Genomic DNA, 20,459 nt, shown 5'->3' with positions numbered 1-20,459 from the left:
CCGGTCATCCTGGTGGTGGTGGTGGCTGCAGCCTGGTGTTGGTCTGGCGTAGCTTAAGTGTTGGCCACCAGCGTGCTCTATTTCTCACTGCTGCAGGTAAGCTGCTGGGCCGTTTTCTCCTCTCCATTCATGTGCGTAATTGGTGCAATGTGTGCTTTGGTGACGCTGGTGTTTGATTGCTGTGTGCAGCTGACTGTTGGTGTTGCGCAGACGGATTGCCCTGCTTGGAGCCCTGTTCGGCTGCCATCTCGTGGTAGGTCGGTGTTGCCTGACTATCCATCTTGGCTGGCACTCGGCTCTCAGCTGACTGACTTTTCGATGACTCTGGTGTAGTGGGTTTGAGCTGTGGGCATGTTTCACCCTCCTGTCACCAGTGAGGCTGTACCTGTGTTAATAATTTGATAAATTATTACGGCTGCTGCTTTCTCAGTGACGTCCTGCAGCTCAGATCCTTTGCCTGCCTTAAGGGCTGGGCCCGCCTCCGATGTTTTGGTTGCTTATTAATATATATTTTCTTTCTTCATAACCACTCCCTACTTATTTAGTTATTTTTGCCATGAATTTTTCTTTCTCCCTCTTGACAGGTGCTGTGGGCTCTGGCAGCAGTTCATCCCCCAGGTGGTGAGTTTCTTAGCAATGGACAACTTCCCCTGTTTCGTTTTCTGCTGCCATGGTAAGCCTCAGCCCTGTCTGTATTCCCTTTGAGTTTCCCTTATCATAATGCTAGTTTTGTATAAGTCCTGGTGGTTGATATTTTAACTGTTTCGTATACGTCCTTTTGTGTATTTTGCTTTAAATAAATCATTTAATTGAACACATTCTCTGGCCCAGAGGAACCTGTGTCTTTGAGATTTAAATACAACTTTAATCATACCAATCTCCTGGGGGTGAAATTACCCAATAGTAAGTCTCAGAGAGGGACATATTGTAACGTGGCTACACTCTCTTATGGTTTTATGAAACGTTTTGCTCTTGAGGTCAGTTCCTGGTTTCAAGTGATGTTCCAACTTGTCCAGTGAGTTATATTAAAAGGAACAGGAAGTGCACTGTGTCCTCAACATGACATCGTTTATAATTAACTTTTTAGTAGAACATTCATAGACATTTATTGTACCCCGCCCAAACAAGCAGCATATAAACAGGATGAACAGAGACGTGGATTCAAAGAGTCCAGATCAGAGCTACATGATGAGGTGAGCAGCTGATTCTGTTGCTATTTAGCTTTGCTTTTCTCTCCTTTAGTCCTCTTTCCTCAGTTTTCTCATCATTGTCTTTCAATCCTTTTTTACTTATTGATGCTCCTCCATTCTGATACATTCTTTCTTTTTTCTTTTAATCTTTATTCTCCTATAGCTCATTTATCCATTTCTCCCTTTTCATGCTCTGTTTCTTTTTTCCTACCCTTGTTACCTCTTTCTTTTACTCTCACTTCTTCTTTGCCATTTCTTTTCTTTCTGTTCCCTCAGATAAATAATTATTTATCCATTGTCTTCTTTCTTGTCTTTAAACAATTTCTTCTTATTCATGTTCTAACTTGCACTCCGTTTTTCTTTTTTCTTTTCTTAGTTACAGGTCCATGCAACAAGTTGCAGGATCCCTAGTGATTTTGTTGCGATTTTTATTCTTCTTATTATTCTGCTTTGCCTAGCTAAAAGTCCCTGCCCAGGACAAACTGCAAGGGCGAAAGGCATCAAACCTGGTAACCTGGTAGAAGTCCTACCATGTCACTTTGCCAAGGTGTCAATACACATGCCTGCAGCTAGGTGGCGCTATAATAAGTCAATTTAAGTTTTGGCTCATATCTCGACAACCATGTGCCCTAGAAACAAAACGCCCATTTCCGCCTGCCATTTTTTTCCGCTATTTTCAAAAAATTGCACCTCAAAGCAAAATCAACTCCTCCTAGCCCGTTCATCCAATTCTGACCAAACTTGGCATGTATCATTTATGGACAATGATAATGAAAAGTTCTGAAAAGAACTTTAGCAGGGTCATTGATTACAAAGTTAATGGCTAATTATTTTTTCTGGCATGGCACAGTATAACTCAAAAGCTAATATTTTGTGAAGTATATACCCAAACTTAATCAAACTTTATATCATTGATAATAACATCATTCTGTACAAGCACCCCAACTTTTGTGACCCTTGCTCTCTAGGGGGCGCTGCATAAGCAACCTTTTTCAAAAACTGCAATAACCAACTTCATGAAGTTTGACATACACAATCTGTAACATATTGCGTTGACGCCCATCAAGTTGCGTGACATTACATCTACAGGGGGCGCTACAGGTGACACGGACACATTTCATATGACAAGGTCTATAACTTTTGAAGTATTCACCCAGTCCTTATGAAACTTAGCAACCCTCATTATAATATGCTTGCGTACAATCCTACCGAGTTGTGTGAAATTCGGGCTGTAGAGGGCGCTACAACCACTACATGTTTATATCTCACAAACCACCACAGTAAACTGCTTGAAATTTGACAATAACAATCTGTGGATGACTCCTTACAAGCCCACCAAGTCTTGTGCAATACGCTCTATAGGAGGCGCTACTGGTGACTTATACTTCTGCGTCCCGCTCGGGGACGACTTCGCCACGGCATGGACCCCTTTATGATCGCTTGCGATCATCTAGTTTTTATAAATTTTCTTCATCATTCATACTTTCTGTTTATTCAATCTTCCTTTCTTCCTTCCTTCTTTCCACAGAGCACATCACATTTCTCATTTTTATTCTCTATCAGTGCTGCTCAGACTCAGCCAACACTGGAGTCCAAGCTGGAGGCCCTCCAGAGCCACTTCACCTGGGATCTGAAATCCAACAGGTCCAAACTTTTTATCCTCAAAGTTGTACTGGAGGACATTGGTACCAATGTAGGAAACAGCTGGCTGGGTCACATTTACAACCTGCAGGGGTTCATCCACTATCAGCTGGGCTTCATTGAAGAGGCCCAGAGCTTCTTCAGCAGGGCCACTGAGGCCTTCCACCAGATGAACACAGTCTCAGATGGTCCCTGGTTGGTGGTGAACTACGGGAACCTGGCTTGGATAAACCACCACCTGGGAGAACGAGCAAAGAGTGAGGAGTACCTGTCAAAGGTCCACGCCCTGATGAACGAGTACCCATCTCCACCAGAGGACGAGCTGCATCCAGAGATCTACGCTGAGAAGGCCTGGACCCTGATGAAGTTCTATGGAGACAAAAAGCTGCTGGTGCGGCTGGCTGCAAATTACTTCCAGAGAGCCATCAGGATGCAGCCAGACAGGGTGGAGTGGCAGACCAGCCATGTGTTAGCATTAGTAAGCGCCTTCAAGCACCGTGGCAATGAGCTGGCGGCTGACATCTTTGAGAAAATGAAAATCGCCAGAGTACACGATCCAGAGAACTTGTACCTTGCTGCTCTTTACCTTGAGGCATGTGCTCAGAGAGGAACAGACATTAAAGAAGAAGCACGTGATTTGGCCCAAAAGGTTTTAAGAAAACCAGTTAGCAGCTTCAATGGGTTCACACCATTACTGAGGCTGTACAGAATCTATTTATCCATGGATGAAGCTATTGATCTGGCAGAGGAGGCTCTGGAAAGACATCCAGATGAACGTTACCTCAAAAGATGTGCTGCAATCTGCTACAAAATGAAGATCTTATCTCCAAGGGACAATCGTCTGGACCACAGCATGATCAACAGAGCCATCAGTCTCTGCGAGGAAGTAATTTCTCTCTATCCTCATTCCTCACTCAGAATGCATATAACTCTTGCAAACATGTATGCAAAGTCAAAACGGCAAGATGAAGGGGACCAGATATTCAGGAATCTGCTAGAAAGGGATCTGGATGACGAAGATAAACAGATGGTTTACAACCGCTATGCAAAGTATTTATATTTTAGCCTAAAAGAGGAACAAAAGTCGATAGAATACTACATGAAGGCAGTAAAGATACCACAACAATCCTTCTATCGGGAGGACAGCATCAGGAATCTGGAGGAGATCACTGACAGAAACACAAGCCCGATGTGTGGAGAAATCGAGGAGTTTCTGGTCAACCTGCAGCACTGAGAGCCAAAATAAAGATGGAACAAGACTGGAGATAAATCAGGAAGATGTTGGTCTTCATGGCCTGAAAAATAAGTTTACAATGATCCTTTTATCAAAACATGATGCTGTTTAAAGTCTTGAATTCAGTTCACATGTGACTTTTAGAGGAAATTATGTAAATCATGTAAAACACTTCATTGTTCATTGTTCATTCATCGTTTATATGTTTGAATCTCTTCATGCCGTCATATTCTCTTAAGTCTTATAGATCAACGTACGACTAACCTTCACTTTAGTCTTATGTTTTGTTTAATTCTTTCTTTAATTTCTTCCCTATGTTCATTCATGTTTTTTGTTTTACATTAAAATGTCAAGATTTAAAAGTAAAAGAAAACCTTGAAACATTTAGTTACCGGCCAAAAAATCACAATAAAACCGTAAGAAAATACAATCAACTGTTCAGCTTTTTTCTGCTTCTGTGATAAACGCTTGATCTAACTCAACTCTCTGTCTGTGCAGCTCCCAGGATTTCATGTTTTGAGTTTTGTTCATGTTTCATGTTTTCCAGTTTCCTGTTTTATTTTGTTAAGTTCTTGGTTTCCTGTCTCGTGTCCCTTCCCGCCTTTTGATTGTCTTCCTGATTGTTTTCACCTGTGTCTCCTCTGCCCTTGTGTGTATATATATATATAGTTCTGCTTTTCTCTTTGTCCTCTGTCACGTCATACTGTTTTCTACCGTTTCCCAGTGTTCCCAGTGTTCTTGATCTCTACTCTTGCAATGTTATGTGTTTGTCTTTTTGAAAGTTTGGATTTTTGTTTTTGGAATACCTGCTGTCTCAGCAGTGCTTTCTGTTTTGGTCTTGTTTTATTTTTTAATTAAATCCCCCCCCCCCTTTTTTTTTTGCCTCATTGTCCAGCATTTGGGTCCAACCACCATTACCTCGCTACCTCCCATGACAGATAACCTTTAGAAAACATTCCCTGTATGTGCTCCTCCTTCTGGTGTGGCTGCAGTATGAACGGAGATAATAATCAATATTAATTCAGTTCAGTCATTGCTATGGGGTGGGGGTGCCTGGTCTGGTCTAGGTGGGTGCTACATGTCTAAGCAACATCCACACCAATGAATGCCAGGTCCAGAAGTTTCCTAGCAGAACACTGAATTGTCACATGATGGTCAATTGTCACTGGTCATAATGTTGTGCCTGATCACTGTCCCACTGTGTAAGGAAAGCTGCAGACAACACTCACAAAACGTCCCATCCAAGAGTAAATCTCAGAGAGGAACATATTGGGCTAAGCTTAGGGCTAACCCGTTCAAAACTGCAGTACCGAGTGTTTTCCTAGTGAACACCCGGCCTCTCCTCAACAAAATGGATGAGCTATGAATACGAATCAACACACACAGTCTGGATTACAGCATAATGATCATCACTGACGATTCAGAGCGGACGGGACTGCTAACTCCGGTAAGAGCAGAGGTCACAGACTCTGTATATACAACTGGTGTACTAACATCACAGTTAAAGACAGTTACTGTTCTCCAGACACTGTATACATGATGTTACAGTGCAGACCCTTCTACTTGCCTCAGGAATTTATATCAGTGACCATCACTGCTGTATATGTACTACCACAAGCTAATGCTAAGCTAGCTATGGAGAAGTTACATCTGTCCGTTAGCCTGCACTTGTCGCGTCAGACAGACAGCGTGGTAGACTTTAACTATGCCTACCTGATTCAATAAATACGCACATTTTTCAACAAGAGAAAGTTGGGATCTGTCTCTGTCCCTAATCCCAGCGTACAAATCACTCTGCTGTAAACGGAAACCATCCACTAAGACAGTCAGAATGTGGACTGAGGAGGTCACCTCATCCTTGAAGGACTGCTGAGGACACAAACCGGGGAATATTTGCTGAGTGGAGGGGACAGACCTGGAGGGACACACAACAGCTGTCCTCAGACCTACACAGATGCTTAGAGGAACCTTAGGAGGGACACCAGTGAGGCCAAACACAGATACAAACGGCGTATTGTGGAACACTTCAATAGCAACAGCTCCAGAACCATGTGGCAGGGGATAGCTGATAGAAGAAGACTACTGATTGTATCACTGATTGTGTGCTATGCTCACCTTACCTTCAACTTTAGACTAGTTACACATACATAGACTTGTATAACAATGACACAACTAAATGTATAACCTACGCATGATTCTTTATTTAACACCTTTATGACCCTTTATGTAACATATCTGTGGTTGGATTTAGAATGTTTTCTCATCTGTTCTTCTGCCTTCACAAGGTCATTGCACTGAGGATGTTGTGAGCAACAAGTGATGGGGACTGATAGCCTTTAACGTTACCATGGAAACCACATACCAAGATTATCTGTATAAAAGCTAAGTGCGTAAAGGGGACAGCCAGAGGAGCTTCTCTCCAGAGAGAACCTGTAATTAGACTATCTGTGAATCGCTGATTAAAGAAACCTTTTTTACTTTTGACCACACCCTTCCAAACACCCCCAACATCTTCTTTTCATGCTTCGATCATCAGATAAGTGCAGACAGCATTTTCTCCACACCACAACAAAAGGACTGCCCCCTGCCCCTACAGCAACACCAGGTCAGAGCCATCCTTCGTAGCCTCAACGCAAGGAAAGCGGCTAACCCTGATGGTGTCACAGGAAAGATCCTTAAGTCATGTGCGGACCAACTGGCAGAGGTATTTACCACCATGTTCAGCCTCTTGCTCCAGCAGTCTGCTGTCCCAACATGCCTTAAGTCAGCCACCATAATCCCAGTACCACAGAAGAGCAGAGTGAACTGTTTAAGTGACTCTAACCCCCATCATCATCAAATGTTTTGAGAGACTCCTCCTCCCCAACATCAAAGCTGCAACTTGTTCTTAGGGAGTCCACTGTGTCGCTGGATCCTGGAGTTCCTCAGCAATAGACCCAAGAAAGTCTGGATGGCCGGGGGACATCACATCATCAACCCTCATCCTTAACACCGGCACCCCGCAGGTGATGATGATGACACCACCGTTGTAGGACTGATATCTAACAACAACGAATCAGCCTACAGAGAAAAGGTTCAGCATTTTGTGCAGTGGTGGGGTGACAATAACCTGGACTTAAACACCTCAAAGACCAAAGAACTCATTGGCAATCCAATAACTCTCTGCAGTCTGGCCTCTGTATACAGAGGAGAGGAGGTTCAGAGGGTGGCTAGCTTCAAGTTCCTTGGTGTTCACATCTCTGCTGACCTCACCTGTGCTTCACACATCTCCCATCAGGTGAGCAAAGCACAACAAAGACCTCACCTCCCCTAGGGCCTCCTGCCAGACTTCTACAGGTCAGCTATAGAGAGCATCCTGACCTACTGCTGCACTGTGTGGTTCAGCAGCTGTACAGAGGAGAACAGAAAGGACCTGCAGCAAGTGGACCATCAGCTCACCACAAGCCCCCCTGAGAGACATCTACACTGGCCGGCTCCAAAAGAAAGCTGGTCACATTTTCACATTTCTAGCTTCTAACCTCAAGCTGTCAAATCCCTCACACCTTAAATCTCTCCTTCATAGCCGGTAGTGCAATAACCCTATTTATTCCCCAGTCCGTCTACACTCATTTAGCACATTTGCACTACCATGGATACCACTTGCACTATTGTTTAATGTTTACTGTTTAAAAATGCTACTATTCCTCATTGTATTAATTACATTCATTTGTGTGCTACTGGGTGCATTTATTGTATTTTACTGTGTATAGCTGCTAGAAGAAGAAACTGCCTGAGTTTGAAAACTGTGAATAAACTTTTATTTCTCAATAAAAACTCATAAACAGTAACACAAGCACACCCACTACCGTGTTTTTCAAGCACACCCTATTTATCCACGTACCCATGAACCTCTTTACAAATGAACCCTGAAATATTGTTTGGCAACATCCATAATATAATCTTTATTTGCACCTGTCCCAGGTGAAAATTTACACCAGTCTGTATTTGTAGAGCACATCTCATTAATGTAGCAGCACCGTTTAAATGTTTTATAACACAATATAAGTGAGGAGTATTTAGAGTTACAATCCAACATGCCAAATAAGAAACATGATCTGCTGTAACTATTATTATTTTATCCACTTGAAACCATACAGTAGTCCACTGCAAACAAACATAAATTTGTTATACAGTCCTATTTTTTTAACTGTCACTCGGACTCAGAGTCAGATGCGTGTATAGTTTTGGTTTGGACAAATCATGTGCTTTATGATGTATGAACCATTTCACTGCTTCATTCAGTATAGAAACCCTGTCTCTGGTTTGGTTGTCTCAGCTCTTCGGGAGAGCTGAGATTAGTCGAGAGAGACATTTGGTTTGACAGTATTCATTCTATAACACTACTAAACCATGATACCAAGAGCAAATAAAAACAGCTGATGTAAGCGCTGTAACATAAACATTGGTGTAGATGAGCGAAGGTTCATAGAGCGTAGAACCGACTTAAATCAAAGTAGTCCAACGACAGCAGAGCAGGACGAATGGGGAATCACATGTGGAAGCTTCAACAAAGCCTCGATTGCAATCACTAAATACACCCTGGTTCACTTCCTTCCTCCATGCTGCTGCAAGTTCTCTCTCTAACTCTTCAGTCTCCACTCACTGCAGTGTTGCCAACTCCTCAGTACGTAGCACGGTGGCCCTGAAGCTCAAAACACAATGACATTTCACAAAACATAACGACATTTTTAGATTATGGAAAGGGTAGGGCCAACACTTTTTGTTTCTGACTGGACAGAACCCAACAGTGTAACATCATTTCCTGTTTCTACTCCGTTGTGTCCGTGCAAGAGTTTTAAACTGCGTTGGAAAGAATAGAGGACAAGATGACATTAATAAAGGAATATTTTTAAAGAGGACATACATATAATGTCATTCTTGATATGCTTTCAACCCATCATGACATTAACATGTCCCTCAGAAACCCTGAAAGCACGGTTGAAGGAGTTAGGACTGAGGAGACGAGACAACTACGTCCTCAACAAATGAAGTTGAGCCTGCAACGTCCTCATCGTGTGTCCTCTCTGCCTCTTTAAATAATGCCAGTGTCTTTCTGCATGACATGCAGAAATTTGGCAACGACTCATACTTCTTTCCACAATGTGGACAGTACATGTTGTCTGCCTTCAAAGCGCATCACAGTGTCTACACTTCCACGTAGCTGACCATTCACAAAGCGTAATTTCTTGACTGGCAGCGAAACAACCAATCACATCAGCTTATATTTTAGCACGGGTTCTGTCCAATCAGAAACAAGAAGTATTGTCCCTACCCTTTTTGTAATCTGAAATGTCTTTGTGTTTTCTGTAATGTCATTGTGTCTTGACCTTCAGGGCCACCATAAAGGAGAGATGCTATTGGCTGTTCTAAAAGTCGCTAGAAGTCGCTAAATGACGTCAGCGGCTAATTTGCATACTAGGCCATTTGGATGTAATTGTGATGGACACTGTATGAGAGAGGAATAATATCGTGGGAGAGACAAAAAGTGAGTAAAAAAAAATCCTATATATATTTAGAACTCCATTCTCCTGTTGATTCCAAGACACGCAATACATAAATGAATTTTGTCCTGTATTGTTAACCCTCCTCCTTTATCCGGGCTTGGGACCGGCAAAGTGACCCAAAAGAGACACTCTGGCAGAGGTACTTAGGTTTTCTTAAGTGTGGTTTAGTTTCTAACCTCATGCTCCACTGAGGAGCTTACAACGAGTCACAGTAAATCATGAGCATTTTTTGCCATAACTACAACATTTTTAAAAATTTTTGTATAAACGGTTTTAACTTGACAACATTAATAATCTAAATGGATTATTATTCTTTATTTTTAGTGTGACAGTGAAGAAACCCTTGGCTCTGTAAAGCCAGGGCGGGATCAGCGGCAGCTTTGCCCATCCGTCATTTGTTTGCAGTCTGGACGCGGAGTGGTGTGAGCCTCCTCTCTGCTCTGACTGCAGCGGGTTTACTGTGAAACAGACTGCCTTTGAGTGTTTTGGGAAGGGGAGGGGCTTGTTGATTACAGTAACTGCAAACCAATATGTGTTTTCACACCAGAGTCTCCAAGACACCAGAAGAAGTCGCTAGATTTGACACTTGTCACTTTTGACCAAAACAAAGTCGGCAAGACGATTTGGAAAGTAACAGAATTTGGCGAGGAAGTTGCCAAGTTGTCAACTGTCCCTCCTCTTCTTCCTCTTTCTCAGAAAAAGAAATACTCAGTACAGATAATTGAAAAAATCTACTTAAGTACAGTAACAAAGTTACTTCCCACTTCTGGGAATTCCACTGGACCCCATCCAAACAAGCAGCATATAAACAGGATGAACAGAGACGTGGATTCAAAGAGTCCAGATCAGAGCTACATGATGAGGTGAGCAGCTGATTCTGTTGATATTTAGCTTTGATTTTCTCTCCTTTAGTCCTCTTTCCTCAGTTTTCCCATCATTGTCTTTTATTCCTGTCTTCCTGGATTTTCCTCCTTTCTGATGTATTCTTTCTTTCTGTTTTCCTACTGATTCTTTATCCATTATCATCGTTCTTCTTTTTTATTTCTTTCTTTCTTGTGTTTCACCAATTTCTTCCTGTTCATGTTCTAACTTACACTCCATGTCTCTTTTCCTCTTCTTCTTTTCTTAGATTTTCTTCATCATTCATCATCATTTCTCTCCTACACATGCTACTTTCTGTTTATCTTATCTTCCTTCCTTCCACAGAGCACATCATATTGCTGTCATGTATTTGTGATTTAATATTTGTCACTTTTATTCTCTATCAGTGCTGCTCAGACTCAGCCAACACTGGAGTCCAAGCTGGAGGCCCTCCAGAGCCAGTTCACCTGGGATCTGGACTCCAGCAGGTCCACACTCTTCCGTATCAGAGACAAACTAGAGGACATTGGTACAGAGGAAGGAAACAGCTGGCTGGGTCACATTTACAACCTGCAGGGGTTCATCCACTATCAGCTGGGCTTCATTGAAGAGGCCCAGAGCTTCTTCAGCAGGGCCACTGAGGCCTTCCACCAGATGAGGAACACAGTCTCAGATGGTCCCTGGTTGGTGGTGAACTACGGGAACCTGGCTTGGATGCACCACCACCTGGGAGAACGAGCAAAGAGTGAGGAGTACCTGTCAAAGGTCCACGTCCTGATGAACGAGTACCCATCTCCATCAGAGGACGAGCTGCATCCAGAGATCTACGCTGAGAAGGCCTGGACTCTGATGAAGTTCTGTGTAGACAAAAAGCTGCTGGCTGCAGATTACTTCCAGAGAGCCATCAAGATGCAGCCAGACAGGGTGGAGTGGCAGACCAGCCGTGTGTTAGCATTAGTAAATGCATTCATGTACCGTAGCATTGAGGTGGGGGATGACATCTTGGAGGAAATGGAAAAAGTCAAAGAAAATGATCCAGAGAACTTGTACCTTGCTGCTCTTTACCTTGAGGCATGTGCTCAGAGAGGAACAGACATTAAAGAAGAAGCACATGAGTTGGCCCAAAAGGTTTTAAGAAAACCAGTTAGCAGCTACAGTGGTTTCAAACCATTACTGAGGCTGTACAGACTCTATATATCCATGGATGAAGCTATTGATCTGGCAGAGGAGGCTCTGGAAAGACATCCAGATGAGCGTTACATCAAGAGATGTGCTGCAATCTGCTACACAAGGAGGATCTTACATGAAGGGAACAATCCTCTGGACCACAGCATGATCAACAGAGCCATCAGTCTCTCTGAGGAAGTCATTTCTCTCTATCCTCATTCTTCAGTCAAAAGAAAGATATTTCTTGCCAACATCTATGCACAAACAAAGTACAACCCAGATATAGCAGATCAAATGTATGCTGAACTCATGGAAAGTGACCTGGAACCAGAAGGGAAACAGATGCTTTTTAACTACTACGCCAAATTTCTGCATTTCGTTCAAAACGATAGTTGCAAGTCGATAGAGTACTTCATGAAGGCAGCAGAGATACCACAACAATCCTTCTATCGGGAGGACAGCATCAAAAACCTGAAGAAGATCAAAGAAAGAAACAGACACTCGATGTGTGGAGAAATAGAGGAGTTTCTGGTCAACCTGCAGCACTGAGAGCAAAATAAGGATGGAACAAGACTGGAGATAAATCAGGAAGATGTTGGTCTTCATGGCCTGAAAAACAAATATGTAAAATCTCTCTGTGATGACTTGATTTTGGGATGCAGTTAGCATTTAATTTAATGTGTAATATTTGCACATTTGAATTGTGAAAGCCGTTATAATTACGTATGTAGTTGAATGATGTACTGATGCGACAAATACAAATCAGTGCACTTCTTAAAGAGTAAGGCTGCAGTCAGTCATGTTAGTTTAGAAAGAAGTGCAACAACAGGGACAAACTCAGAGAACAGATATGTGTGCCTATCCTTTGTGCTTCAGAGCCGCATTTATCAGCATGCTTCCAGTATGTCAGGAATATAAACAGCAACACAGAAGAAAAACTACTTAGAAAAAGGGAAAAGTCATTTAAAAGATGCACAAAGAGTTTGTCAGTTTAGAAAAGTCTTCTGAATGAGTGAGAAGCAACATTACAGGACATTTGCAACAGGTTTTATCATCTAATCATGTTCTGCTTGTAACAGAAGCTGTTAAATACTCCACTACCATCTGAGTTCTGTTTGCAGATGAGCAATGAGTTTACAGGAAGATTCTGCCTTATCTCAAGCAACAATATGCAAAAAAGGGAAAAGGGATTTTAAAGAGAAATTTGTTATTGTTGCTCAGAATACTTTAAATGGAGCTTTATTGGACTGACTGTAAATGAGCGATGATGATGTTTAAGTTCTTTGGCAGATGATTAGTCCCCTGTGCTCTTGTTTTTTCCTGTAACAGTAACTTTATGAGTGCTCTTCATCCACTAAGCCTTTCTACAGTGTATATACACCATTGACAGGATCATGTAAACCTGTTTGGTTTTGGTTATCAGATTTCTTAAATGCATGTAAACACCTAAGAACTGATTATTACAGTTACCTGTTATCATCATTTATCACTGTGATCGTGAAAACGCAGCCACTGAAAATCATATCAAGTAGCTTACATAAGCCTAAACCTTAAAAAGAATGAGGACAGGGTCACCACTACCAAAGAATATTTGATTTTCTTATGGTCTAAAATGTATGTGGAGTGGATGCAGAGTAGCCTGTTAATTTACTCACAACAGGCTCCAAGTTTATACGGCAGTATAGTCAACAACAGGAACAACTCATGTCTGTGTGTGACTGTGAGAAAGAAGGGATCCACGAGTGAAGCAGGAATCCGGTTATGAGTTACGGCAAGTAGCAAGTAGTACTAAAAGGATGTAAGATACAGTGGTAACACAAGAAACTTGTAAAAGCATGTGAAGAATCGTGGAATGTTTGTTGTGGAGTGATAGTTTGGTTATTTAAGAGAAAGAAGTGCAATGAAGGCAGAATTTTATAATTGCATAGTAGTTTCTGAACAGTCTGCCTGAAAAAAGAATTTGTTTCCATTTGTTCTCAAGTGATAATTTTCTGTCTGAACAAATACTTTTATTGTGATAATAAATAATTTTCTATTTACTTATAAACCTTGCCCCCCCCCCCCCCCCCCCCCCACACACACACACACACACCCAACCTGACATCGAATCTGCACCCCTGGATGCATCCACCTTAAGTATTAAAAAGTATCGATTTTGGTATCGGTATTGGCGATACCGCCCCTATATGTATATGGTTTCGGATCGATACCAAATCTAACGGTATCACAACCCACTAGTCGGTTAAGTTTCGTTTCTCTGCCGACAGAGTGAGTGTCTGCTGACTGCTCAGTGCCTCCAGTCGAGCAGGCAGGGATCCACGAGCAGCAGTTGGGTAAGTTTCGTTTCTCTACGTACTGTGCGTAAGTGAGTGCGTCAGTCTGCGCTGCTTGACGGTGGTCAGGTCGGGTAGTACGTTGTGTTTCTGTGCAGAGTGAGATGTAAGATGTTTGAATGGTGCCGTTTATTGATTCTACATCAGTCAAATGTGGTAGGACTCAACTGAGTCGGTTAAATCGACGTCTAGATGGTCTTTGATGGTCGGTTATGAGCCAGATCCCGAATCTTTTTATCCTAGACTTCCTGCTCCCTTCACGTTGCTAAAACATGCAAACAAATTATTTACTTGTCGTATTTATTATTATTTACTTGTAGAAACTTGTCCGAGGTTATTTTATTGTGGTTTGCTTCGTTTGTGTCGTTTGTATGTCACGTGTAAGGACTGTCACTGCGATTCATTAAGTTTAAGAATGTAAATATGATTTATATGTATTATTTGTGGAAATGGTCCTAAGGCATTTGTAATTTTTGTCTATTTTATAGTTTTCACAGTGTCAGAGTGCCAGTGGTAAAAAGAGAATTAAAGTTCCTCATGGATTAGCTGTCTGCTTCACAGCTTTATTGTTCTGGATCCCTCTTATTGTTCTCCACGTGTTGATTTGATCTGCTGGGCAGCTAATCTGCTTCAGAGGGACTTTAATATTTTGATGATGTGTGACAATGACTTATTTGTGCATCTGACTGTATTCATATTAATATTTTATCTTTATTTTAAGACTTTAGTTTTAACAGTTGCACAACAAATAAATGTATTATTATTTGTTAAATCCTGGGAGCTGCACAGAGTTGTGTTAGATCAAGTGTTTATCACAGAAGCAGGGAAAAAAAAACAGTTATTTGTATTTTCTTATTGTTTTACATGATTTAATTCCACCTTTACATAATTACATTTTAGTTGCATTTGAATTGAATTCAAGACTTTAAACAACATCAGGTTTTGATAAAAGGATCATTGTAAACTTATTTTTCAGGCCATGAAGACCAACATCTTCCTGATTTATCTCCAGTCTTGTTCCATCTTTATTTTGGCTCTCAGTGCTGCAGGTTGACCAGAAACTCCTCGATTTCTCCACACATCCAGCTTCTGTTTCTTTCTTTGATCTTCTTCAGACGCCTGATGCTGTCCTGCCGATAGGAGGATTGTTGTGGTATCTCTGCTGCCTTCATGTGGTATTCTATCGACATCCGACTCCTGTTGCGATTGAAATGCAGAAAATTGGCGTAGAAGTTAAAAAGCATCTGTTTCTCTTTTGGATCCAGATCACTTTCCAGCAGATCCGCGTATATTTGATCAGCTGCAGTTTGGCTGTGATTTGTTTGTGCATAGATGTTGGCAAGAAATATTTTTCTTTTGACTGAAGAATGAGGATAGAGAGAAATGGCTTCCTCAGAGAGACTGATGGCTCTGTTGATCATGCTGTGGTCCAGAGGATTGTCCCTTTGAGATAAGATCTTCCTTGTGTAGCAGATTGCAGCACATCTCTTGAGGTAACGCTCATCTGGATGTCTTTCCAGAGCCTCCTCTGCCAAATTAATAGCTTCATCCATGGATAAATGCTTTCTGTACAGCCTCAGTAATGGTTTGAAACCATTGTAGCTGCTAACTGGTCTTCTTAAAATCTTTTGGGCCAACTCACGTGCTTCTTCTTCTTTAATCTTTTTTCCTCTCTGAGCACATGCCTCAAGGTAACGAGCAGCAAGGTACAAGTTCTCTGGATCGTGGTCTTTGGCTTGTTCCATTTCCTCCAAGATGTCTTTCCTCAGCTTAATGCCACGTTGCTTAGAGGCACTTACTAATGCTAACACACGGCTGGTCTGCCACTCCACCCTGTCCGGCTGCATCCTGATGGCTCTCTGGAAGTAATCTGCAGCCAGCAGCTTTTTGTCTGCACAGAACTTCATCAGGGTCCAGGCCTTCTCAGCGTAGATCTCTGGATGCAGCTTGTCCTCTGATGGAGATGGGTACTCGTTCATCAGGGCGTGGACCTTTGACAGGTACTCCTCACTCTTTGCTCGTTCTCCCAGGTGGTGGTGCATCCAAGCCAGGTTCCCGTAGTTCACCACCAACCAGGGACCATCTGAGACTGTGTTCACCTGGTGGAAGGCCTCAGTGGCCCTGCTGAAGAAGCTCTGGGCCTCTTCAATGAAGCCCAGCTGATAGTGGATGAACCCCTGCAGGTTGTAAATGTGACCCAGCCAGTTGTTACCTTCCTCTGTACCAATGTCCTCCAGTTTCTCTGTAATGATAAAAAGTCTGGGCCTGCTAGAGTCCAGATCCCAGGTGAAGTGGCTCTGGAGGGCCTCCAGCTTGGACTCCAGTGTTGGCTGAGTCTGACTAGCACTGATAGAGAATAAAAATGACAAATATTAAATCACAAAAACATGACAGTAATATGATGTGCTCTGTGAAAGGAAGGAAGATAAAATAAACAAAGTAGCATGTTTAGGAGAGAAATGATGATGAATGATGAAGAAAATCTAGAAAAAACTAAGAAAAAAGAGGAAAAGAAAAACAGAGTGCAAGTTAGAACATGAACAGGAAGAACTTGGTGAAAGACAAGAAAGAAAGAAAAAGAAGAAAGGTGATAATGGATAAATAATTATATATCAGAAGGAAAACAAAAAGAAAGAAAATGAGTCATGAAGAAGAAGATAGAGGGAAGGAAAAAACAGCATGAAAGGGAAGAAATGGATGAATGGGATATAGGAGAGTAAAGCTAAAAGAAAGAAAGAAAAACTAGAATAAAGAAATCTATCAGAATCGGGGAAGATCAATAAGTTAAAGGAAGGAATAATAGACAATGATGGTAAAACTGAGGAAAGAGGACTAAAGGAGAGAAAAGCAAAGCTAAATATCAACAGAATCAGCTGCTCACCTCATCATGTAGCTCTGATCTGGACTCTGAATCCACGTCTCTGTTCATCCTGTTTATATGCTGTTTGTTTGGATGGGCTCCAGTACAAATTCATGACTGTTCTAAGGCAACTGTGAATGATGTAACATTGAGCACATGGTGCCCTTTCTGTTCCTAGTAATAGAAACTCACAGAACTGGACTTAAGAGCAAATGTTATGTAATGTACTTTATTTACATAGCACTTTACAACAACCCACAGGTGAACCAAAGTACTTTACAAGAGACCAAACCATGATAAAAAAAAACACACCAGAAAACAAGTACATGAGTAAAAGTAAGATAAAAAATAATAAAAACATTAAATGAGAGAATAAAAGTGTCAAATTGTCTTATTATCTCTTGTTTTTGTAACTTTAGTTTTAACAGTTCCACCACAAATAAATGTATTATTTGTTAAATCCTGGGAGCTGCACAGAGAGTTGTGTTAGATCAAGTGTTTATCACAGAAGCAGAAAAAACAAAACATGTAATTGTATTTTCTTATTGTTTTACATGATTGAATCCCACCTTTACATACTTACATTTTACCTGTAATTAAAATTTAGTTGTATTTTAATTGAGTTGAAGACTTTAAACAGCATCAGGTTTTGATAAAAGGATCATTGTAAACTTATTTTTCAGGCCATGAAGACCAACATCTTCCTGATTTATCTCCAGTCTTGTTCCATCTTTATTTTGGCTCTCAGTGCTGCAGGTTGACCAGAAACTCCTCGATTTCTCCACACATCCAGCTTCTGTTTCTTTCTTTGATCTTCTTCAGACGCCTGATGCTGTCCTCCCGAAAGAAGGATTGTTGTGGTATCTCTGCTGCCTTCATGTGGTATTTTATTGACTTTTGTTCCTGTTTTCGTCTGTAATATAAATACTTTGCATAGTAGTTGTAAACCACCTGTTTCTCTTCGTCATCCAGATCCCTTTCTAGCAGATTTCTGAATATCAGGTCCCCTTCATCTTGGCATTTTGACATTGCATATATGTTTGCAAGAGCTATTTGTAATCTGACTGAAGAATGAGGATGGAGAGAAATGACTTCCTCAAGGAGACTGATGGCTCTGTTGATCATGCTGTGGTCCAGAGGATTGTCCCCTGGAGATAAGATCTTCATTTTGTAGCAGATTGCAGCACATCTTTTGAGGTAACGCTCATCTGGATGTCTTTCCAGAGCCTCCTCTGCCAGATCAATAGCTTCATCCATGGATAAATAATTTCTGTACAGCCTCAGTAATGGTTTGAAACCACTGTAGCTGCTAACTGGTTTTCTTAAAACCTTTTGGGCCAACTCACGTGCTTCTTCTTTAATGTCTGTTCCTCTCTGAGCACATGCCTCAAGGTAAAGAGCAGCAAGGTACAAGTTCTCTGGATCGTGTTCTTTGGCTTTTTCCATTTCCTCCAAGATGTCATCCCCCAGCTCATTGTCTTGGTACTTGAAGGCACTTACTAATGCTAACACGCGGCTGGTCTGCCACTCCACCCTGTCCGGCTGCATCTTGAAGGCTCTCTGGAAGTAATCTGCAGCCAGCAGGATGTTGTCTGCACAGAACTTCATCAGGGTCCAGGCCTTCTCAGCGTAGATCTCTGGATGCAGCTCGTCCTCTGATGGAGATGGGTACTCGTTCATCAGGGCGTGGACCTTTGACAGGTACTCCTCACTCTTTGCTCGTTCTCCCAGGTGGTGGTGCATCCAAGCCAGGTTCCCGTAGTTCACCACCAACCAGGGACCATCTGAGACTGTGTTCCTCATCTGGTGGAAGGCCTCAGTGGCCCTGCTGAAGAAGCTCTGGGCCTCTTCAATGAAGTCCAGCTGATAGTGGACGAACCCCTGCAGGTTGTAAATGTGACCCAGCCAGCTGTTTCCTTCCTCTGTACCAATGTCCTCCATTATATCTCTGGAGAACAAAAGTTTGGACCTGCATGGGTTCAGATCCCAGGTGAAGTGGCTCTGGAGGGCCTCCAGCTTGGACTCCAGTGTTGGCTGAGTCTGAGCAGCACTGATAGAGAATAAACATGGCAAATATTAAATCATGTATACATGACAGTAATATGATAAAATAAACATAAAGTAGCATGCGTAGGAGAGAAATGATGATGAATGATGAAGAAAATCTAGAAAAACTCAGAAAAGAAGAAGAGGAAAAGAGAAATGGAATGCAAGTTAGAATAACAACAGCAAGAAATTGGTGAAAGAAAGAAAGAAATGGATAAAGAAATACGTATCAGAAGGAAAACAAATAAGAATAATCAATGAGTGGAAAACAAGAAGAGAGAGTGAAGGAAAGAAGAAACAAAATGAAAAGGAATGGATGACAGATATGGTAGAGTAAAAATTAAACATGAAAGAAAGTTTCGGAGAAAGAAATTTATCAGAATGGAGGAAGATCAATAAGTGAAAAAAGAAGAAAGGAATAACAGACAATGATGAGAAAACTGAGGAAAGAGGACTAAAGGAGAGAAAAAGCTAAATATCAACAGAATCAGCTGCTCACCTCATCATGTAGCTCTGATCTGGACTCTTTGAATCCACGTCTCTGTTCATCCTGTTTATATGCTGTTTGTTTGGGTGGGGTCCAATACAAATCCACAGATGTTCCATATAACGTTGAGCAGATGGTACACTTCTTCTTTCTAGTAATAGAAACTCATTGTGCAGCGTAGGCTTAGTCAAAATTATGTTCAGGCGCCAGACAGGAGAGTAAATTATTTTTCAACCTGTCAGTTTCAATTTAAGACTTCTTAATTACAGTTTTTGCCAGTTGCTTGAACACTATAGACACATGCTTAAACCAAAGTAACATAACTTGAAGATGTTGTTACTATACCTTAAACAAAGTGTAACCATACCTTAAACAAAAGCGCTGCTTTGCACTTTAGCTGAAATTCTGTAACACACTTGCCCCTTTCTGCAAGACACTTGCTGCTGTACACTACACACTATTTCCTACATAAGACACTTAGTTCAAAAATGAAATCTCAGGGTACCATTGGGAAAACACATCTATTCAAAATATAACACACATTGATTTATTGAAAGCACTTAGACACACACCAGAAAATACTTACTTAAAAAACTGAACACCAATCAGCCAGATACAAAAAGACCTCAGTTAAGCCATTTTGAGAACTTTGCAAGCATGGAGGCAGGGACAGCTAGAGGCAGAGGAAAAGGAAGACAGAGAGAGAGAGGAGGACGTGGTCGAAGAGGCCATGCAAGGACCATTATTTCGGATGACATAAGAGCAACTTTGGTGGACCATGTCATAAACCATGGCCTGACTGTGAGGGAAGCTGGGCAGAGAGTCCACCCTAATCTAAGCCGTTTCACAGTGTCATCCATAATGAGGACATTCTGACTGGAAAACAGGTATGTCTTCAACTCTCTACTCTACCCAGACTGTATCTAGAGTATTTACAGTACTGTATCATATCACGTTACCGTATCACATGTACTGTATTGCAGGGTGGCTAATGCTCCTTTTCGAACAAAAGTGGTAGTTTTGTGAAACATTCCGTGATGATGTGTTGAGATGTTTCAGTTCTGTGTATGGTAAATACAGTAAAATACAGTATATTC

The 20,459-nt window shown here is 41.6% G+C and overlaps 3 protein-coding genes and 1 pseudogene across 4 annotated transcripts; 2 read left to right on the top strand and 2 right to left on the bottom strand.

Annotated features, from left to right (window-relative positions):
• The first annotated feature begins 2,331 nt into the window (after positions 1-2,331).
• LOC311490821 (interferon-induced protein with tetratricopeptide repeats 1-like) lies at positions 2,332-4,309 on the top strand. Its single transcript, XM_084548539.1, has one exon. The coding sequence runs from the start codon at positions 2,611-2,613 to the stop codon at positions 4,063-4,065; it is 1,455 nt and encodes a 484-aa protein (XP_084404665.1). The 5' UTR covers positions 2,332-2,610; the 3' UTR covers positions 4,066-4,309.
• A 6,544-nt stretch (positions 4,310-10,853) lies between these two features.
• LOC311491106 (interferon-induced protein with tetratricopeptide repeats 2-like) lies at positions 10,854-12,569 on the top strand (the record flags this gene model as incomplete). The annotated part of the gene is made up of 1 exon (XM_084548971.1): positions 10,854-12,569. A coding segment is annotated over one exon (1,332 nt), but the record flags the coding sequence as incomplete, so codon positions are not given.
• Positions 12,570-14,884: 2,315 nt separating this feature from the next.
• On the bottom strand, positions 14,885-16,898 carry LOC311491105 (interferon-induced protein with tetratricopeptide repeats 1-like; annotated as a pseudogene). Its single transcript has 2 exons — positions 16,851-16,898; positions 14,885-16,375 (listed from the first exon to the last, which is right to left on the bottom strand). The product of its transcript is annotated as an interferon-induced protein with tetratricopeptide repeats 1-like (transcript).
• Positions 16,412-19,388, bottom strand: LOC311490955 (interferon-induced protein with tetratricopeptide repeats 2-like). Its single transcript, XM_084548752.1, has 2 exons — positions 19,375-19,388; positions 16,412-18,879 (listed from the first exon to the last, which is right to left on the bottom strand). The coding sequence occupies exons 1-2, from the start codon at positions 19,380-19,382 to the stop codon at positions 17,574-17,576; spliced, it is 1,314 nt and encodes a 437-aa protein (XP_084404878.1). The 5' UTR covers positions 19,383-19,388; the 3' UTR covers positions 16,412-17,573.
• Between the last annotated feature and the right edge of the window lie 1,071 nt (positions 19,389-20,459).

This window comes from Chelon labrosus (genome assembly GCF_963514085.1).
Source record: "Chelon labrosus genome assembly, chromosome: 7".
In the NCBI taxonomy this organism is placed as follows: domain Eukaryota; kingdom Metazoa; phylum Chordata; class Actinopteri; order Mugiliformes; family Mugilidae; genus Chelon; species Chelon labrosus.
The sequence above is the reverse complement of the archived record's forward strand: the minus strand, read 5'-3'. Positions and strand labels throughout refer to the sequence as shown.

Bases quoted from the DNA above. Each gene is read 5' to 3' on its own strand.
- LOC311490821 (XM_084548539.1), top strand. From the start codon at position 2,611: ATGGACCCCTTTATGATCGCTTGCGATCATCTAGTTTTTATAAATTTT.